Source organism: Sinohyriopsis cumingii, chromosome 1 (assembly GCF_028554795.1).
Source record: "Sinohyriopsis cumingii isolate HCF-2022 chromosome 1, ASM2855479v2, whole genome shotgun sequence".
NCBI classification, from domain to species: domain Eukaryota; kingdom Metazoa; phylum Mollusca; class Bivalvia; order Unionida; family Unionidae; genus Sinohyriopsis; species Sinohyriopsis cumingii.
The window spans coordinates 187,853,810-187,876,666 of NC_142961.1; the positions used below are offsets into that span (position 1 = coordinate 187,853,810).

The 22,857-nt window shown below is 34.0% G+C and overlaps 1 protein-coding gene and 1 pseudogene across 3 annotated transcripts in view; both read left to right on the plus strand.

Moving 5' to 3' along the window:
• The window catches only part of LOC149808546 (putative methyltransferase-like protein 24), a 95,540-nt gene that overhangs the window by 68,721 nt on the left and 3,962 nt on the right, over positions 1–22,857 (plus strand). For all 3 annotated transcript variants that reach the window (XM_089978826.1, XM_089978842.1, XM_089978834.1), the window contains 3 exons: positions 16,659–16,909; positions 20,033–20,169; positions 21,742–21,870. In XM_089978826.1, the coding sequence (XP_089834952.1) occupies positions 16,793–16,909; positions 20,033–20,169; positions 21,742–21,870 (383 nt within the window). In that variant the 5' untranslated portion in view covers positions 16,659–16,792. The remainder of the gene's footprint in view (positions 1–16,658; positions 16,910–20,032; positions 20,170–21,741; positions 21,871–22,857) is intronic.
• Positions 531–2,290, plus strand: LOC149808547 (uncharacterized; annotated as a pseudogene).

The window sequence follows — 22,857 nt, forward strand, 5'->3', positions numbered from 1 at the left end:
TATGGCCGCACCAACACATGATGTAGTACAGCGTTCCTATACGAATGTAACTCGGGTCATGAGTTATTCCTAGTATAGGGGTCATCTCAAAACTATCTATTTTAAAAGGGATGTAACCGTAACAAAACACCAGCTTATTATTAATTTTTGCTTCCCATTTATTATCACACACCACTCTCTCTCTCTCTCTCTCTCTCTCTCTCTCTCTCTCTCTCTATATATATATATATATATATATATATATATATCAAACCCTACACTATAATTTATATAACTGTTGATATTGTTTAATACTTATTTAATGAAAGTAAATAAATAAAATGCAGCATGGTCTTGTCATCACAAAAATATCTCACCTTTGAATGAAATAGAATAGTGATTGATAGCCCCCAACCCCCTCCCTCATTAATATATATATATATATATATATATATATATATATATATATATATATATATATATATATATATATATAATGTGATTTACAAATGAAACACTACATTGAATTAATTAATAATTATTGTAGAAAAATGGCAAAGCGTTTAAAGTATCTCCAAGAAGATCTATTGTCTGCCGTCTCGTCTGTGAAGAAGTTACAGCTCATATGTAGTCAGGCCTCCAGGGAATACAATATTCCAAGGAAGACAATCGAAGATGCCCTGAAAGGTCGATATTTGAAACATGTCCCTGGACCAAACAGAATGCTGGATGCAACAGAAGAAGATGCGTTAGTATCATACATGAAGTATATGCTACAGCAAGGTTTCCCAATGACAAGGGATATTGCTAGACGGTATATCATATCCATTATGAAGAAAAATGAAAGAACATCTCTATTCAGCTCCGAGAAAGGTCCCTCAGATAAATAGTTTAGAAAGTTTTTCAGCCGACATCCAGAACTCAGAGAGAGAGAACCAGAACGACTTGATAGGGGGAGGTCACGCATGTTTAATGAAAATGTCATGAACAGTTATTTTGCCCTTTGATGGACACCACAAAGAAACTTGGCCTAGAAAAGGACCCAAGCAGAATATTTAATTGCGATGAGACTGGTTGGAGCGGAAGGGAGAAGCCACGACAAAAAGTCATTGGCGTGAAGGGCCATCACACATATCAGCAAGCTCTGTTATCATCTGGACATATCACTGCCCACATTTGTATTGCTGCATATGGTAGAGTCCTTCCCACGTTTCTAATTTTTGAAAAATCTTTCCCCCATACAGCCTATAAAGATGGTGTTCCAGGTAACTGGCTGTTTGGAACATCAGAGTCTGGATACATGGACAGCTATCTTTTTCTGACAAGGTTTAAAGACCTGTTCATTCCAAATTGTGGGAAAGATCGCCCAGTGTTACTGGTTATGGATAGCCATGACAGCCATATCAACCTGGATGTAGCTGGCCAGAGAAAACCATATTGAGCTGATTGGACTTCCTCCACACAGTACACACATTTTGCAACCTTTAGATGTTGGAATCATGGGGCCTCTAAAGATGAAATTCAATTCCATAGCTCTGAATCTTGAATTCATCAATCAGCATCAAACTATCAACAAAGCTAAGTTTCCAGTAATTTTGTCGTATGCAATTGATAATGTGTGCTCTCCAGACAAAATTAAGGATAGTTTTAAGAAGTCTGGCTTTATCCTCTGAATCCAGATGCAATTGACAAAACGCAAGTTATGCCATCACAGTTCATCTACAAAGTCAACTCTAGCCAGTTCCCATTGACATCATCCCAAACTGTCGCATTAAAATATCCAGATCTGAATACTTCCACATGTATAGAAGCAAAACCTTCAACATCTTTGATTACAACTTCATCATATGCATCCAATTATTCTTGTGACAAGTGTGGATCTTACTTAGGTGGTAATCCATTAGTGAAGGAAGGCATTATTCCCGAAGCTTTGTCTGATCTTTTCCCCCCAGTACCTGCAAAGCCCCAAACAGCAAAAAGAAGATGCATCACTGAGGCAAGAGTGATAACTAGTGATAAATTTTATCAGCATCTTCTTAACAAACCTGAAGAAGAAGAAAGAAGAAGAAAAGAGATTGAATGCAGGAAAATACAAAGAGAGGAAAGAAAGAAATAGAGAGAAGTAGAGAAAGAATATAAAGGAAAATACTATGGAAAGGGGAGAAAATCATCAAGCAAGAAAAAAAAGAACTATGTATGTGGGATATGTAACAAGGCCGAACCACCTACTATTGATGATGAGTCAAATATAAATTGGATTTGCTGTGACTTATGTGAGAAATGGTACCACCTGGCCTGTGTTGGTTTAACAGATGAGGAAAATGTTGACGAAACTTACTTTATTTGTACCTATTGATCTTCAAAATCAAATTAAATTGAAGGAAATGCACATTTAATACATGTTTTAATTGACAATTTAAATGTTAATTTTAATGTTCATTTGTTGCTTTTTGTTAACTTGTTTGTAAACTACTGGAGGAAAGAGAGGGAGCCTTTGGAATATAGGATTTATAGGTATGTGCAACCTACAAATGTATACAACCCTCTCTCTCTCTCTCTCTCTCTCTCTCTCTCTCTCTCTCTATATATATATATATATATATATATATATATATATATATATATATATATATAAAGCTGTTTTAAGCTTTCCAATAACTGATAATGAAGATGTAATTCTTAAATGATGAAGAAAAGATTAAGTTTTTAAGAAGTTATACGTACAAAGCAAATAATTACTGAAGTGTAAGTGTTGTATACGATATCGACTTTAAGTTTTAAATAAAATAAGGTTTTGATACAAACCCTATTATGATGCTAGTCGTCATTGTGACGCATGCGCGATTCGTAATGTCGGTTTCCGTCAAAACTACCGAGGTGCTGACTATCGGTTGCTTTGGTTGCTAATTGTACGTGAAGTAGAATTTTCCTTTTGAAGAAAGTGAATTCTGCGGCAAGAAATATGAATTTGTTGTTGTTATTATGCAGAAATAAATCATATCTCAATTTCTGATCGTCAATAACGGTACTGGCGGTAACTGGTACTGTCACTGCGAAAGAAGGGACTCGTTATTATGGTTACTTTACGATATTCTGTAAGGCATGACTGTAAGTTTTTCATTACATTTTTCTTTTGAAATATTCGTAAAATAGGTTGAGATTAATTGGATAGAATTACAACTTTCAAATATTTCTGATTATTAAGAACGCGTTGAGAAGCTTGGATAAAGTGGCGGTAACTGGTCCCTTGGTAGTATATATTTGTCAGGCAATTAACACACACACACACACACACACACACATAGGGGTCTATTCCTATAGATCAATGATGAATTTCTACTCATTAATCCTTAGTGAGATATGAAAATTATAATATAAAGTAGTAATAATCCCAGTTTTCTAAATGAATATAATATGGTACACAATTTAATGTCAATCCCTTCTTTTTCCGTGTCCACCTTCCCTCTCACGCACAAGGGACAAATATGCAGAAATCTGGAATGAGAGAGAAAAGAAATTGGGCCTGGTTCTAAAAAAAATTGAAATTGAAATTGCACCAAGTAACCTACAATATCCCTACACTATCGTTCTTTATAACGGTGTGTTTACACTTCCCTTGGGACCTATCTAAAATGTTTATATAATCAATGATACAAAGTTGCAATTTCAGGTCGACGCAGTAAAGAAAATATCTTGGTTACGGGAAATACATATATAGTGTATTTAAGGCTATGCTGATGTTTGTTGTTGTTTCCTAAACCTATTAAAAGATTCTAAAACTCGAATATGATTATTTAAATATGAAAATATCTAAAGGCCACCCCCTCTCCGTCTCTCTCTCTCTCTCTCTCTCTCTCTCTCTCTCTCTCTCTCTTTGTTGACCATCGGATGAAGATAAGGGCGAAAATCCACGAAAAGACGAGAATAGAGAATTTTCGTTTATGTAATACCACAACGTCTCTGGACCTATGAAGAATGATGGTTAATTTAAAGTCAAACCGATCAGAGAGAGAGAGAGAGAGAGAGAGAGAGAGAGAGAAACTTATGGTCACTAGTAATGTTAATTAAAGCACAATAATGACTTAGATCAACTTTAAACATATTAAAATATTTTAATTACCGCTTGTTGGTTCGTCGTTTCGCCTAGATTCTATTCCACGCTCATTTCCTTGCGCCTGTAAGTCATTGCATTGATAAGTGTCCAGTATTCAAGAATCAATGTCTGTAGACATAGTACTCTACTTTATTCATTAAAACCATCTTTCATGTCTAAATCATAAGTGTAACTTACATTTATTTAATCAGTGTGAATAAAAATAGAAATTCAAAAATGAAAACAATCAACTTATCAATATGAAAAGGTGATTATGAATAGGCACAAAAAGAGAGAAATACATTTTGTAGCGGACACACTCGGCAAGGATGTGAGTTCACTCACCCAGTCAATACACAGACGCCCCTCGTCAACCTAACTCCATTCAAATGGCAAACCTATGTATCTGCATGTGATATAAATAAAAGATATGTATAGTATGTACGCTGTATCATTGATATACCACTGCTTGGATAAATTTTTCATTAAAAAGAAACTCGTCTAGCCGTTTCCTTTTAATGAAAAATTTTAACATTTCGTGCTATATCATTGATACAGCGTACATACTACACATATATTCTCTCTCTCTCTCTCTCTCTCTCTCTCTCTATATATATATATATATATATATCAAGGTTAAAAAAAAATTCTGAAATAATAAATCTAAATAATGTGCTAGTAATAATACTAGATTTTCAAAACTTTACTGGTAAATTATTTTCACAGTAACACAGTTGCAGAATAAATGTTTCGTCGTTTCTTCTCTGATATTAAAGAGAAAACACCCGTTATCAGATACAGAACCAATTTTGGATATGAAACTATTTGTAGCAAGTATGTTGAGCTTAATTCTAAATTGTGCTCACCAAAATGTTGTGCCCAAAATAATTTTGTACGGAATCGAATATATCTTACTACACCAATTTTTATCGTTTTTTTTAAAATATATATTTTGGGCTTTGTCATTGTCGATTCCTGAGTGAGACTTCAGTATTCTTCCAGGATGCAGTTTCTTATTTTGCAAATGTAATTGATTTTAGTTGTATCCTGACTGCACTTAGAATATCATACAACTGTGTAATCTGGGTTGAAAAAGTCATACGAAAGATTCTTATCATAAATATAAACGTTGTCCATCAGGGAAATGTTATATAATTTTCCACGACTGATATAAAGTTGGTCTAGTATCGTTATATTTTTATAATTCAATACACCTTTGTATGAAATATTTCAAAAAATCTGCATCTTTTTCGAATGTGATAAATTCTTCCCATGTTAAAGGTACATCCTTCGAAAATGAATCTTTAAAGTTTTGAATCTTTGCAAATCATTTAATTGAAAACAGTGTAATACGACAACTCATATTTATTGATCAAGCGATGAATTATATTTTGCTCCATTCAGAACGATTAAGCAGTATCCAAAATATTTTTAAAGATTTTGTAAAATATGCTAGATGTTCTCCTAACTTATTAATCACCGTTCAGATGGCCTGTGGGGGAGGTCGCGGGTTCGAATCCCGGCCGAGTCATATCAAAGACATAAAAATGATATTAGCTACTTCGCTTGGCGCTCAGCATTAAGAGGTTAGTGTTAGGACCTGGTCCCAGGATAATGTAACTAGGTGGGACATTATACTACATGTGTGCGGCATGATGCCACAGTACTTGAAACTGCCACTCTTTACACATCGTACCGATAGTAGTAAGGTTGTTAAAAGCTACGTTAAAAATCTCCCTCCCCCAACACTCAAATTTATTAACAATTTAAGTGTTGTTCTACTTATTTTGTCAGGACCGTTATTCCACAATTTTTTTTATTAAAAATTCAAATTTTTTTAGAACTCTTGCTGTTGAATCTGGCAGTGTTAAAAATAAATGTGTCAATTTAGATAAGGTTATCCGATTCAGAGCAATAATTTTCCTATATGTTGTTCATTTGTTTCGATTCCATTCACCTAAACGTTTTTGTGTAACTAGTATTTTGTTTTCAATAGTACTTTTCAGAATATCAAATACTAATAAGGAGGAATTAGAAACCCAGCGAAATCCTAAATATGTGCATGTCTGTCTCGGCTTTCTTTAATTCACCTATTTGAATCGGTTTTTTTTTTTCTGCTACAAAAAAAACCAAATGAGAGAGATATTGTCCCCATGAAAGCAACCACGTCTATCATACAAAATGCGATAAAAATAAACTTTAAATCACACTTGTTTGATTCCATCTATCTATCTATCGATCTATCTATCTATCTATCTATCTATCTATCTATCTATCTGCATGGATTCGGGTCTCGGATTCGGCCAATGTGGGTATGTGAGAAAGCTTGCCAGTAGCTTCTCGTGGGTCGGTGGTTCTTTCCGGGGTTTTCCCGGGTTCTTCCTCCACCATTAATACTAGCCGCTATATATAGCCTATCGTGTTCTGAAAAATGGCGTTAAACCCCACAACAACAACAACACAATCTATCTATCTATCTATCTATCTATCTATCTCTCTCTCTCTCTGTGTTTTTAAGTTGTTCATTCACATTAAAAAGAAAAGAATTTATTGCATAAATCTCCAACAGACAGTTAAAGGATTATTCAAAATCAACATGTACAATAATACCATTGATGATTCTTTTCTTTTGTAAAGCACATGATATCATGTATCAGTCTGACTACCTTCCCTCATATACCTACCTTTGACAAAGCCTTTTTGACTTTCATATATATATAATTTGGCAAATATTTTCTCTCTGTTATTTCGTAGGAAATATTTAATAAAGTAATTGGTTTTAATTTTTTTTAAAAAGTCCGTCCTTTTTCTGTCCTTTGGCAATAATGTAATAATCCCGCCCTTACCCGTATTATAGATAGACAATGTCTTTTGATTTTTGGATGGACTGAAATATTTACTAACTGTCCTAAATCAACTGAGGAAAATATTAAATCCATCTGTGAAGCTTGCGAAAGAGTTACTTCTTCTTGTTTTTTTTTTACAATTCCTCTTTGCGTTAATTTAGGAACCTGAAATTTTCCAAGTATATCATATATTTTTTAATACTTATTTTGTCATCCTGTCTGCTATAAAAGTAATCATAGAACATATTTTAATACTTATTTTATCATCCTGTCTGCTATAAATGTAATCATAGAACATTTTTAAATCTCATTCAAAGTTTTAAATTGATCATTGATTACTTGCCCTCATTTACCTGTCACTTTTTAATTGCTTTATTCATATAATGACTTTTTTTTTCAAGTTGCAAAAATGTGTTTCGTTTTTTCTCTTTCTTTTATCGATTTACTATTTGATCGTACAATTGTTCCTTGTACTTATCGTATCTTATTTCTTCGAGCCAAAATTGCCGAATTGTTAAATACACCGAAAAACTGCTTAGGCTGAAAAATGTTTTTAAACACTTTCCAAATGCTCAATTTCAATCAACAATTCGTGTTCTTTTTCTTTTCACTTTTTCTATAAGAAGACTGTTTTATAGTGAGGGCGCAGATTTCTGATAAAAGATTTTGAATAATAATTGACCATCCGCAACATTATTATAATTCTTTTGATTATGATAATTATTATTATTATTATTATTATTATTATTAGTTGTTGTTGATGATGATGATAATGATGATGATGATCATGATGTTGCTATTGTAGCAGTAGTAGTAGTAGTAATATACAGAAAATTTGTATTTCTTTTTTCTTTCTTTCTTCTTTACCTTTTTTACGTATACTTGGTATTTCAGCGCCGAATCATTAATTTCCAGAAACCTGGTCTCTTTTTAAATTGTGTAAATTGAAAGGTGAATATCGATGGGAAATGGTCAGACCTATAGGAGGGACATATTGTATAATCTTACTATCAATAAAACTTAATATTTCTTCATTTATCAGGACAGAAACTAAACGTGCCATTTTAAAACAATTGTCTGAGTCCTTGTCTACTTTCTAATCTCGGGATTATAAATTCTCCACTGATCACAGAGATGCAATTCTTTTGTCAGATCCAGTACTCTCGTCTCCTGCTTTCGAGATATTTACTGTTTTGTAGTTATATGCCTCTAAATCACAATTTTGAACAAATTCCTGTGTGCACAAATGATAGGGGTATGATTTTCATACTCTTTGATAACTCAGTTGAATAAAAATTAATTGTTGGAGAATTGTTATTTGAGGAATTCATATAAGGCATAATACCCGCTATTTGCTGATTCTCAGCTCCCGTATCAAGAACATCTGTGTTTTCTTTGCTATTCTTAATGGATCTTGAAACTCAAAATTGATATTATTGCGACGGGTATTGTCATGCTGCGACATCTGCTGTCTTTAAAACATAAAAAGTTACATCCCCACTCAGTTTCTGGGACCCGGGTGACCGAGCGGTTTTATGCGCGTTTCTTTACCGATGCCTTCAATCTCACCTCTGTCCGCTACCTTCCCGTGGGTTAGTGGTTCTTACGTTGGATTTCCCGGGTTCTACCTTCACCAGTTAGACATTTATACAATATCGTGCTCTGAAAAATGGCATTAAACCCAAAACAACAATCATTCTATTTCAACATATGGTTTTTGTTGTTTCAGTGAAGTGAGAATATTTTAAACAGTATATGGGACATATTTCTCTTCTAGCTAATTCAAACATATCTGTTCCTTTTTGTAAATTTTCTAGTTCACTGGCATTTAAAGACAAAATACTAACCATTTAAAAAAATATTGAAAACGATAATAGAATTCATGCAAGCATGCCAGTACAATATAAATTGTAATGTGGCAATACAGTGTTACACAGCCCTGAACGCTGTATTATCGCGGTATTCAATGTTGTTATTGCTACTTATTAAAACCGTGTTGTTGTTGATGCATGGTTATAATTTGTGAAGCTTCAATGACTTTCCCTATATTTATTCATTAAAAAAAAAATGTCAATCAAAGCCCATAAATGTAAAAAAAAAACCGCATACGGTTGCTGACCGAGATTTACGTACCATCGGGAAACAACTCTATTTTATCGCGGTATTTGCCTAATTTACGCATGATAATAAACACAAATTGCAACTTACCTATAATAAATAATGTCCACCTTTCACTGGCTGAATATTTGCACAAACACGAAAGAATATAATGATTAAATGGAACACACACAAATAATTTAACTTGAAATCCATGAATAACAACAGTACACATTAAAAGAAAATATGGACAACTTTGTATGAATTTTAGCTATAATTTGAGCAAAAGAAATGAGTTATGTCGCCCTACAACTGCTGTTTCACAACAAAAAGAGGGCTGTGTCCAGTTTTGGCAGTTGTCACATTGTGCCCATTTAACAATGACCAGGTTAATACAACCTTTATGTGCAGGGGCTGATGCTTGCGACATACAAGGCGGTTTGAAAAGTCATTGTCAGATATAGGTCAGCTGTCTTTACTCTCCTTAATTTTTTTCTTCGTATTAATCATCAACACCATATGCAATGGAACTTGGTTGAGTAGAGGAAAGGATTTTAATCATAGGTAATGTCTTCGAAATTTCAGGATCTGTTGTACAAGATTTCTTTGAAAAAGTATGTGTGATTCGTATACTGTACAAGATTTCTTTGAAAAAAGTATGTGTTATTCTGCCACTCACTAAGTCTGCACTTTACAGACTTCACTAATGAGAAAGATGATTTCAGACACTCTTAGAACTTAAACTTTCGAATTTGTCTCTTAAATTCAGTGCTTGTTTGCCAAGTTTTGAAGTTGATTATTGTTGCATGTTAGTGACGTTCTTCTTCTTCGCCAGACTACCAGCAAAAAAAGGTGAAAATTTTTTGTTTTTTCGGACAACTTTAGTTATGATTCACTTCTTAAAGAAACATCGTGGATCTTAATCGTTCTCTGACTTACATAATATCTTTAGTATTTAAAATCTCGAACTGTTGGTTTAGAGGTTTCTGAAATATTTTTTTTTTTCTTGACTTGCTTCATTCTCCACATTGTAAATGGTTGATGGTGCTAACTGTAAATCATAAATTTTCTTGTTTGAGAACGGATAAATTCAGACTTTTCCAAAAGCAGAAGTTAACTTTTCAGGATACGTTGCCTTCAAGTAAGGTTTCCAGGTAATATTTGTAATGTCTTGTTACTTGTTGGCTTGAGTTCTTCTGCAAGAACAGCTGACATTCAACATTGTAAATTGATTTGATATGGCTTGTGTGAAGTGGCAAGACAAAAATAATGACATTTTTTTTTTCTTCGCCCAGTCAAGAAGTGTTATAGATATATAAGAATTATGACTATCATACAATATGAGTGTGGGCAGTGAATTATTTCTATCAGATATTCCACTATTCTTTGAATAGGAGGATGATGATGTAATTCTGAAGCATGGTTGAGTTGGACCAACCACTATCTGGTATCTGACCAACAATCCTGGATGAGCGACTCCTCAATACTGACCATTCTACTTCTTCCTGGTGAATACAACGTATGGCGGTACGTGGCTTCCAATCGTATTGTCACACTCAATGATGGTTACACAGTGTGATCTTTATTATGCCACTGACTGTGCCTGAGTATGCTTGCCACACACAGTTCTTGGAAGGGAATGCTCAGTGTTGATCACAATTTCATCAATATTCAATATGCTTTCTGGACTTTCTCTTAAACTGCTGACTGCAAAAATATGATCGGTAGGTCCTTAAATAGCGTTTTTGTACTTCGCCTGAAGTACATTATGTTCGCAGCATAAATCCAAAAAACATGCAATCGCTCAATGGTCTTTCACTCTAATCTTTCTTTCCACAAGAAACTGAATAGTCTGCTGCAAGATAATGCACATTTACCTTAGTGTATCCATATCTGATCTCAGCCATGAACTTGAGATGATTTACCAGTTGACGCTCTTCATTATTACTGAAAATTCTATGTGGACCTGAGCTAGAATCGAGGGATACATTTCCCTTAGTCAGATCTGTAGGGTTGACTATGGCACGCCAAACCGCCTAGCAATATACTCTAGTCAGACCTGTAAGGTTGACTTTGGCACGCTAAACCACCTAGCAATATACTCTAGTCAGCTCTGTAATTGTTGACTATGGCACGCCAAAACCGCCTATCAATATACTCTAGTCAGATCTGTAAGGTTGACTATGGCACGCCAAACCGCTCAGCAATATACTCTAGTCAGATCTGTAATGGTTTACTATGGCACGCCAAACCGCCTAGCAATATACTCTAGTCAGATCTGTAAGGGTTGACTTGGCACGCTAAAACGCCTAGCAATATACTCTAGTCAGATCTGTAAGGTTGACTATGGCACGCCAAACCGCCTAGCAATACACTCTAGTCAGATCTGTAAGGTCGACTATGGCACGCCAAACGGCCTAGCAATATACTCTGGTCAGATCTGTAAGGCTGACTATGGCACGCCAAACCGCCTATCAATGTACTCTAGTCAGATCTGTAAGATTGACTATGGCACGCCAAACCGCCTATCAATATACTCTAGTCAGATCTGTAAGGTCGACTATGGCACGCCAAACGGCCTAGCAATATACTCTGGTCAGATCTGTAAGGCTGACTATGGCACGCCAAACCGCCTATCAATGTACTCTAGTCAGATCTGTAAGGTCGACTATGGCACGCCAAACGGCCTAGCAATATACTCTGGTCAGATCTGTAAGGCTGACTATGGCACGCCAAACCGCCTATCAATGTACTCTAGTCAGATCTGTAAGATTGACTATGGCACGCCAAACCGCTCAGCAATATACTCTAGTCAGGTCTGTAAGGTTGACTATGGCACGCCAAACCGCCTAGCAATATACTCTAGTCAGATCTGTAAGGTTGACTATGGCACGCTAAACCGCCTAGCAATATACTCTAATGGATACTCTGAATTACCAGACAGGAAAAAGATCTGAAAATGTTAACGCAGAAGAAGCGAGAGGCAATTAAAGTAGGGGGCATATTAATTACAAGGAAAAAAATCAGTCAAGGTCAAAGTTCGCTTCATTTTGGAAAGTGGAGCACGGTGCATTTTTATAAAAAAATATATTATTGATCTAAGCAATAATGACCATTTGTATCAATATTTTTGACATTTATTTACTTTCCACATGGGAAGCATTTTAATGCACCAACATGCTTCCACTTTAAATGTACTTACTTCAGTCAACTTATATCATTTAATCTGTATTAATCCTAATAGTCAACAGCTAACGTTGCGCACAAGGCGCCAGAAAAGATTATTGTAGGTTATAATCATGTTTGTAATCTACCAGTCTATGTGTATCCGTTATAAATACATAAAGAAATATACGATGTGACAATATGCTGCATAATTTAACTTCCTTACACAAGCCACTCAACAATAAATTTCCAGGATAAATTAAGATTTCTTATAAACAAGAGTTATTTGCAAAGTCTATACAGCTGGAACGGACATGTGTGGGTTTAATTTTAAAAAAGTGACTGAACCAACTCAGATATCTACGCAAAATCTAATTATCGGGCGAAACAGATCACAAAGTGATACAATTATGTACCTTCTAATTCAAAATAGCCTCAAGAAGACGATTCTGATATGTCCTAAAATCGTTTTGGTCAGTTAATAAAAAGTCTTTATACATACCATTTTCATTTTGGGTATAATGGCCTGTCATCATCTAATGCATTCGTAACACGTATTCCTTTACTTTTCTCTCTGATTATTTTGTTATCTGTCTCGAGCTTATCGACTACTTCTGTTAAAAACGTATTCTCTTGCCTAGCTTCAAACATTTCTCCATGTAAATTTTCCAAATCGTTTTGCAGATCCCTAATCTTTTATGATATATATATATATATATATATATATATATATATATATATATATATATATATATATATATATATATATATATATATATATATATAGGTATATATATATATATATATATATATATATATATATATATATATATATATATATATATATATATATTATTTTGACAACAATTTCCACAATGCTGTAGATCAAGCGGTTTCTAACATCCAACGATATTCGAGGAAAGAAATATACCTATGGGAAAACTAACTTGTTGATGATTATACAGGAACGGTCCAATGCTCTTTAAACGTAGGTGGCCAAAAACGTATCGTCGTGTACGGTGGCACACAAAACTGTTGATGATTATACAGGAACGGTTGTTGTTGTTGTGGGGTTAAACGCCATTTTTCAGCACACGATAGGCTATACATGGCGGCCAGTATTAATGGTGGAGGAAGAACCCGGTAAAACCCCGGAAAGAACCACCGATCCACGAGAAGCTACTGGCAAGCTTTCTCACATACCCACATTGGCTGAATCCGAGACTCGAACCGGCGCAGACAGAGGTGAGATGGCAGTGATCCATAACGGAGGCGCTTTGGACCACTCGGCCACTCGTGGCCCCTACAGGAACGGTCCAATGTTCTTTAAACCTAGGTGGCCAAAAACGTATTGTCATGTATGGTGGCACACCATTCAGTAAAGCAATGTGCAACTTATTTAATTTTGAAATATGAATGTGTATCAGATGCATGGAGACAATGCCTCTTTGTGTCAATTTATGAAGGTAGCTGGGAAAGTAAAGCTGGTTCTAATAGTTACCGACTATATCCTCATTGCCAGTAATGTTTAACCTACTAGAAAACTGTACAATCGAAAATAAACAATATTTAGGACACAAACAAAATTCGGTTTAATAAATTCACAACATCACGGGATTCCAAAAAGAGGTTAAGTTGCGTCACATCTTTTTAAACCCTTACAACTCTGATAATGTTTTACATATGCTTCTTTCCTCGACAACAAAAATAGTTTATTATATACTGCTTGGCATGATGCAATTCTCTTTTATAAAAAAATAACTCTTCAGTATTGGAAACAAATGCAACATCACCTGGAGGATAATTGGGGATACGTATATAAATGTACAACGTGTGCCAGTAAACAAATACCAGCGATTTGAGATCAGACAGTGAGTCCACAGGTTACACTGGTATTCACAGATGCGTTGCTCCATAAGCTGTGCAAAAGCAATCTAGATTGTAAAACAGGCAGTTTACAATGCTGCTGTCCTACGCTTGCAGATGATTTTCCTGAAATCTAAGTAAGATATTTGTTATAATTGCCGGTACTAAAATGGCGCAACGAAATAAATACACAAAAATCATGCACTGATGCATTTGGAAAGAGGAGAGATTCAAACCACATGTTGTCTCTGCAACTGGTGACACATTCATAAAGGAAACGATTCGGCAACTGACTTTGGTAGATTACAAGATAATCACGTCATTCTTCCGATTGCACAGGTAACGCCTGAAGAAAAGGCCAGAATACCCTTTTTGGCCTTGCAAATCTGGGAATTAGTACTCCAAAGCTTAACCCCATGACATCTGCCTTTAAAGAAGAAAGTTGTGAATCCAAGACTATTGTTTGTTTGGAAAATTTGGAATGAGTTGCAAAACTTAAATCTCTGTTAACTTAAAAAAAACTTCAGCATTTTGCTGCAGAAAACATCGGCGAATCCAAGAACGAAATAAGCTTGATATGTGCTAGCCTACGCTTGAGCTGATAAGAATAACAGCCGATACAGATAGACTTAAACTCCTCTTTCTCGGAAAACACTGCAATTCGAATGCACACGCGGAGCTCAGAAATAATATTGGTGAGTTCCGGCTGCTGAAATTATTCGGGCTTCCCCCTGAATAAAACCCTGGATGAAACTCAACTTAACAGGCTCCTGATTATTTCTTTGGACTTCATTGTTTTGATATCGAGAATATATTTGTATTTGCTTTAAGCGCAACACTAACCTACTAATTTCATCTCAAACAACATGTTCTAGTTTTCTTCATTTGCTTTGATGGAAGAATCCAACATGAGGCACATGCTGTTGTATTCGCTACTAAATTGATGATATGAAAACGTCAGACCTGAGAGTGCAGGGAAATGTCCATAATACAGATAAACGTAAATTCGCATCGTGAATAATCCCTGTTGATACACACATTAACAACGTGATGTATTTGGTTTATGTGTACGTTTCCAGATATATTATACATATTCATCAGTTTGTATCAGTCCGTTTGATATGATTGTTTTAGTCCGTCCGTTCGATATGATTGTATTAGTCCGTTCGATATGATTGTATTAGTCCGTTCGATATGATTGTATTAATCCGTTCGAGATGATTGTATTAGTCAGTTCGATATGATTGCATTAGTCCGTTCGATATGATTGTATTAGTCCGTTCGATATAATTGTATTAGTCCGTTCGAGATGATTGTATTAGTCCGTTCGATATAATTGTATTAGTCCGTTCGATATGATTGTATTAGTCCGTTCGATATAATTGTATTAGTCCGTTCGAGATGATTCTATTAGTCCGTTCGATATGATTGTATTAGTCCGTTCGATATAATTGTATTAGTCCGTTCGACATGATTGTATTAGTCCGTTCGATATCATTCTATTAGTCCGTTCGATATGATTGTATTAATCCGTTTAGGTTTTATTAACTGTATAATCATTAAAGTCAATCTTTGTATTTATTTTTTCAGTTTTTTTGTCTTGTTTGTCAGATATGTATCAAACAATTTAATTGCGGTTAAATTATGAATGAATGAATGAATGAATGAATGAATGAATGAATGAATGAATGAATGAATGAACGAATAAATGAATGTGAAACTGCAGAGCACTAATGACAATCTTTCTTTTTTCAAGGCCAAATACATCTGTGTCAAACTCAATCAATATTACCATTTTTGGTGATGTCATAGAAAAAAAATATATTTTTTTTAAATATATATTTTAAAAGCAAGTTGACGGTATCTTAAGTTAATAATCAATGTTAAAAGAGGTTAAAATGGATGTAAATAAATACATCATAATTTTGAAAATGTCAACACAGGCAAATTTAATAATTTAATTTATTAATTGTAATAAAAGTAAACTTTCTTTTAAACAACGTGTGTGTGTGTGTGTGTGTGTGTGTGTGTGTGTGTGTGTGTGTAAAAGATATTTCTTTCCAGCAAATGTTGTTTCAGCATTTACAGCCCTTATAAAAAGAGATTTACTTTATTTATATCTCGACCGCTCCGGTGGCCTAGTGGCATGGCATGGTGGGAAATCTTATCTTTCCACATGTGCAATTATAAGGATATATTTTTACATTTGAAAATATGGGAATGAAAACAAATATGAATTTTATTTCGCCATTAAGTCTCTATATTATACACTTAAGTATACAATTATATGATATATAATAAAATAACCCACTAAATGAATACAGGAACATTTTACATTCAAAATTAGCGTATCATTACGTCCTTATAAATATACAATCAATGTGGTCATGAAAAAAACACATTTATTATCTGTTTTATTAAAATGTTCAATTTATTTTGACTCCACGGTCCTCCTTTGTGTCGCCATCAAATTTGCGAATAGGCAATTTGCCTATAAATTACCTCTCTTCATAATCCATAGCTTGAAATGTGCTTTACAAATTTTGCTCGTGTGTTTACTGTTCATTATATTTCCATATCCGCTTTATTTTGAAATTTTTGCATTTTTCCAGATTGCAGTGTCACTTTAAGGAAGGTGATTAAGTTGAATACACATGACTGTGCTCGATGTTGTTCACTGCTTAATATCAGTGGATGCTGCAGGAAGGTGGAGAACATAACGTATTTAACCAGTTAAAAGACCACGATGCACTCAGCTTGGAAGCCGTCAAAAAGTTACATTTTGGTCTGCGGCCTTTTTGCAATGTCTCTGGTTGGAATTTTGCTCACTTTGAAGGAAACACGCGAAAAAATCATCGCAGTGGTATGTGACAGTTTTCATGGCATATTCCTCAATATTGTCTTAAACAAGACAAAACAACTGCTGCCATCCCAAATAAATCCGGCTGGTTAATAAAATTAATAAAACAGTGAGTCTACATAGAGTAAATCTTTCAACTGCACAGAGTATATAGAAACCACACACACACACACACAAAACACATGTGACAATATTAGGCTCATCAAAGTTTTTTGGTTAAGAGCGAAAATAAGTCGTCTTTTTACATCAAAACCAATTTAGGCAAACAATACTATGTTTGTCTTTACAAATATTTACTAGTAGAAACTGTTTATTCATTTCTAAAGCAAAATGTTTTACAATATTGATTCTGAAAGTTTAGGGCCTTGATGCGTTTCAGCCTGAGGTATTTATATGCGTACGTGAGTAATAATCATTTTCCATGACTCAGGGTAAATAATTTTCTGAAAGTCAATGAAGGATCTTAACTCTTGGAACAATTCAGTGGAACATTATTCTTTTTATATTGTTACTTTTTATCATGATATATTTAGTAATGTCATCGTTGGTATCAAATGCGTAATTAGTCGTATATAAAAATGCTTCTTAAACATCGTGTAGCAAATATCCTTGTCCGTGTATATGTTTGTAGTCCTTTATGTGTTTCCACTTTTCATTTTGATGAAACTGTACAGGTAAAATGAAAATAATGCAACAAAAGTCTTGTTTCTTGCTTGCAACATGTTATCAACTAAAGATTATAGTTGCATCTTTACAAGAAAATAATTTCTTTTGACAAATATAGATCATTACATGTCCGTAACGTTTTCAAAATAGATATTTTATGGTTACTAATTATTTCCTCTTGACAATTTGGTATATCTTAAATCAGAACTAGTTTTACCATTATGTATTAACATAACGTAATATCATTTTGCACTGGCCGAACCTATTGTCGAAAACCATCATTTCGTTTTTATTTCCTAAACCAAAATTCGAAAAAGTGTACATGGCCTGCTAAAGTCAATGTATTCACTTTTACTTCCGCTATTTGATTCTGGTAAATAAAGATAAAAAAATAAGTTATATTACACTGCTAAGAATTTAAACATTATTAAACAGTGTCATGAACTTCTGAATGTGCATATCATTCATCTTACACCTTTCACTTTCAATTAAAGACACAAACTTAACAATATACTTACCTGTTTGTTTTACTACTACATTTTATGCAGTTATTTGAAAATACGAAATGCACACTCTTGCACCAGCGGTACGTGTTTACATTTGATGTAATTTTGTATTTGACTTGTAGGATTAACTTTGTCATTCCTGTTTAAATATTCACAAATCCATGTGTCTGTGACAACATTACCATATTAAAATTGTATAGTATTACTAATAGTGTTTTGTTTATTTAATTTTGGATTTGACTTTGTCCAAAGTCAAGTTCACTGTTTACCTGACAACGGACATTGAAGTTGGCTTTAAATGTGTAAACAAATAATGCATGGTTAATATTTCTCTAGGTGTGTGGATTAATTATTAGAATTATTATCAATAAAGGCTGACATATGTATTTGGGTCTGGATCTAGGATATTGCAACTTCCCATTGAAGAATCAATTGCACTTGATGTTTCCATGTTTTTTTATTATAACTTTAGTTGCTTATTTTATCTGTTTACAACTTATAATTTTCTATAAATGAACATTGGATCTACATCCTGACAATACTAGTCTTAGAACTTTATATAATTTTATACAAACGTTGTTGGTTTTTCACTCTTTTCTGTTACCTCGCTCGGACCACAGTTTCGTAACACCATTCAGGGCATCTGTGTGAACATTTGGTTCCGATAGGTCTTTTGAGGAGTAAATATCAAGGGTACAAAAAGATTGAAAATTAGCCCCAGGCTAGAAGCATTGCCTTTTTCATCTAGGTGGCAGGTGTAAATTAGGCACAACAGGTTTATCGTTTTAAACAATGTATATTGACAATTGATAGTTTTTACCTTTCCCGTAGCGAACGTTATATATGTTATCAACCAACCCATATATATTTTTGTAATTTTATAATGCATGGTGTCAAGGAGAATGTAGTTCATATGAAGCCCTTTTTTGCTAAAGGTCAAAACTGTTAAATAATATAAATTATTCATTTCAGATTAAAGAACATATTTTGCAATGTCGTAAAGGTACATACATATGATTTTGTATTCACGTCTCCTTCACACAGAATGCTTACAAAAGCAGTGGGACAAGGTTTCTCAGCAAAAATAAAACTAATATGTAACCGCTCAATTTTCCCAACATTTTTCTCTAGTTTTCCAAACATTTAAAGTAATAAACTCACATAACTTGCAGATTAAAATAGACATTTATTTTGTATGTCATTGATGACATATAGGAGTGGTGAGATTTAAAATGCAGCGAATGGACTTGCCCGGTTCGTTCAAAATATCCAATATATGACCTTCCATCGTATTGAATCTCATTGCCTTAATAGTAGGAACAATATGATATTTATAGAGCTAAATACGACGTTTCCAATACCCTTTAAATATCATGTTGTGTTAAAAAATCTAGTTTACGTATTGACAAATCATGAGGGATAGGATCCTATAAAAAGGTAGACTGGGCCACTTTTTGGATTCTTTATTTTCCTCCTAGAAAGTTTTATGATATAATTTATTATAAATAACAAATAAGCTCATTATTCGGCTTTTGCTATCTTCTATTAGTATTGTCTGTGGGGAAAAAAATGTTTAGTAAAAATATGGAACTCTTACACATGTATATATGTCACTGAAAAGACATGGAAATAGTTTAATGATATTTTATGCAACGAGCTGCTCGCATTGCATTTTTCAACTGAGATTATAGTTGCCCAATAGCTTTCAGAACTTCTGTTATTCAATTATGTTTCTTTATTTAGTTCCTAAGTCATACGTTGCGGAATGTGAACTGAATTTCATGAAAGGACTTTGTAATTTCTAGCGATCTATTATGTCCATCTTACCTCCAAATTCTGCCATAATTGTCCAGCAAGGTTAATATTTTCGTAAACTTGTGAACGTAATACAGTTTATATGAAAAACATTTGCATACTGAAATATCGGTCGAATTGTTTTCTTTCTTCTGAAAAGGTTTCAAAGGAAGAACACATGACAGTGGGATTTGTAGATCGTAGCTTCGATATGACGGGTAATATGACAGGAAAGATTCCTTCTGATGCTGAACTGCATAACCTGACGGATAACCAAGTGGAGGATCTTTACTGGAGGTAAGGCTGATTACAAATAGCAAAGTTTAAACATATGTGAACTTCAGGACTGAAAGCACTAATTTACCTCCGGTAGTGACCCTATGGAAACACCATGAAATTAAATATTCAATATTTTAACGTTCTAATTGTGCGTGAACAAACCTATAACACTCAGTAGAGCCTTATCCATGATGCAAGCTTCTTTGTGCAGAAAAACCTTAAGAACCAATGTATTTTTTTAAATATACTTGTACGAAAGGTGTATCAAATCCTGCATCGTCAAGATCTACTTTTACCTTCGGTTTAAATCGTACCATACTCAAATCGTTAAAAGGGCTGTACTTGGAAAATAATAATTTATGTATTGCTTCCTTTATAAATAGAATAAACTCTCAAGGATTAATTTAACTAACATTTACCTTTATCTATCAACCAGTCACGACCCTGTAAACCATAACATTATCTTTTTGATCTAATTTGTTGTCTAGTCTGTTTCCATTTTATACAAATAATTAGTATCGTGAGTCATTTCTGGGGTTGTAAACTAAGTAACAGAAAAAAGCAAAACGAACAAGTTTTGTAAAACTTAATCAATAATTAAATTGTCAAAGTTATGAATGAAACGTGAGAGGAACTTGCAATTTTATGAAATGAATCCAGCATAATCCTGAAAAGTTCTATTAAAGTAAAAAAATGATAATTTCTATGAAATTTTAAAACCGAAAATGAATTGGTATGTCAAGAATTGTGGCTTTGTCCAAAACGCCTTTGGACAATTCACAGTATTTCCAAATAATTGTTATAGTCCATTGAGCACTTTCTATTTCCACTGAACAATCCAAACAAATGTGGTTTTTAATCTCAAATAATATCTAAGTGCAACATAAAACACTTCTGCTTACTTGATGTTCCAAGAGGAATAAAAGGAAAAAGAATGACTCAAAAAAGGAATGAATGTGATTGCTCTTTCTATACGCGTTCTAAATTATAATACGACTATATGTCGCAATACACTCCACGTGACAGATCTTTCTACTCAATCTAATGTTTTAAAATATCTATTCATGTGATTAAACCCATCCAGGGGAAAATATTTTAATCCTCCTTCTGTGAAATGGGAAAAATACCGAATCTTATAAATATATTAACTAAATATTCTATTATATGTAACTATCAAGATGTACGTAAGCATCTATTTATAGATCCTATGCAATTTTCAATTCGTTAATATCTTAAAATAGAACCGATGCACATACGAAATCTAGCTTGATAATCACGAAAACTTAAGCCATTAATACAGATCACAAAACATTAGACAAAATCATGTACCAGGAGTTATAAAAACATAGATATCCATGACCGCTGCACTACTCGAGGCATTAGCTTGGGTTAAGAGCACTGTATTATTTCGACCTATTATGACTATTTTAATAATCAGCAGGTTTTTCTCAGAAGAATAACAAAACATCAGCCTGAGGCGGTACTGCTTCTAACGTTAAAATTTCTTTGAATACATGTCATCGTCGTCTACATCAACCCTTAAGAAATACAATATTAACTTTCATCGTTTATGGATATTTCTTTTTCCAGTTATATTAATACTGTTCAGGTGTTATGTCAGAGAATAGTGCGAGTAGGAAAGATAGAGGACGGAGGTAAGGAGGTGTGTACTGACGAGCCATTCCTACCCAGACCACCCTGCCTGGTTTACTCATTTGGGTAGGTGTCACAATTTATTGTTTAATTCGTAATCAAGCCGCTACAGTGGACTAATGCATAACGAAATTCCGTCTTTAGAATGCAGTATTTAACACAATCTGTTAACGAAACGAAATTTGCAAATTATATACTCCAATCTTCGGGTATCAATATAACCTATACCTAGAATGCAGAATGCTTCTATTGTGACATGAAGTTAGGAAACGTAATCGGACGGCCCATTAAAGGATTTTTAACAATCCTCTTGTAAGGTGACGAAAACAACCTGATTTACAATTATAAAAGTCGCCATGGTTTGATCGTGAACAGGACATTTCATCTAGTCATTTTCTAAAACCTTTTACATGTCAGCAGTTGAAAAACATAAAATTATGTTTATTTCCCATCATCACAGAACGTAATATATATATATATATATATATATATATATATATATATATATATATATATATATATATATATATATATATCAAGTGATACAAGTTTAATTTTACATGTGAACCTGATTAAATACCTGTCTCAATTCCTAAAGACAGAGCGGTAGAGAATAAATATCGTAATCCAAGAGTCGCAAATTCTTTACATACCCATGCCAGACTGGGTATGCTTTCTCTCTTTGGTCCCTGTGAAAGGCACTTAGATGCCAATTCCTTGGCATGATATAGGGAATAACGTGTTACAAGTTCCCTTAAAACCAACATACACAATCCATCTTACTCTAAAGGCTATGCTTATTAGGTTTTGTAGATATAAATCATAAAACAGCGTCTGTGTTTTTTATGTTTGCAAGGACAAATAATAATAATTCGTGGCATCATTTTAAAGACATGTATCTTTCGGTTTTGATGACTGGGATACTCCTAATAAGGTAATCCTATCTCTATGATGTTCCGCACCGACGCGAGAAGCTATTGCAAGATACAACAGGCGATCAACGGAAGACACGGACTGTTCTAATGACTCTCGGGATGCTAGTTCTTTTTTGAG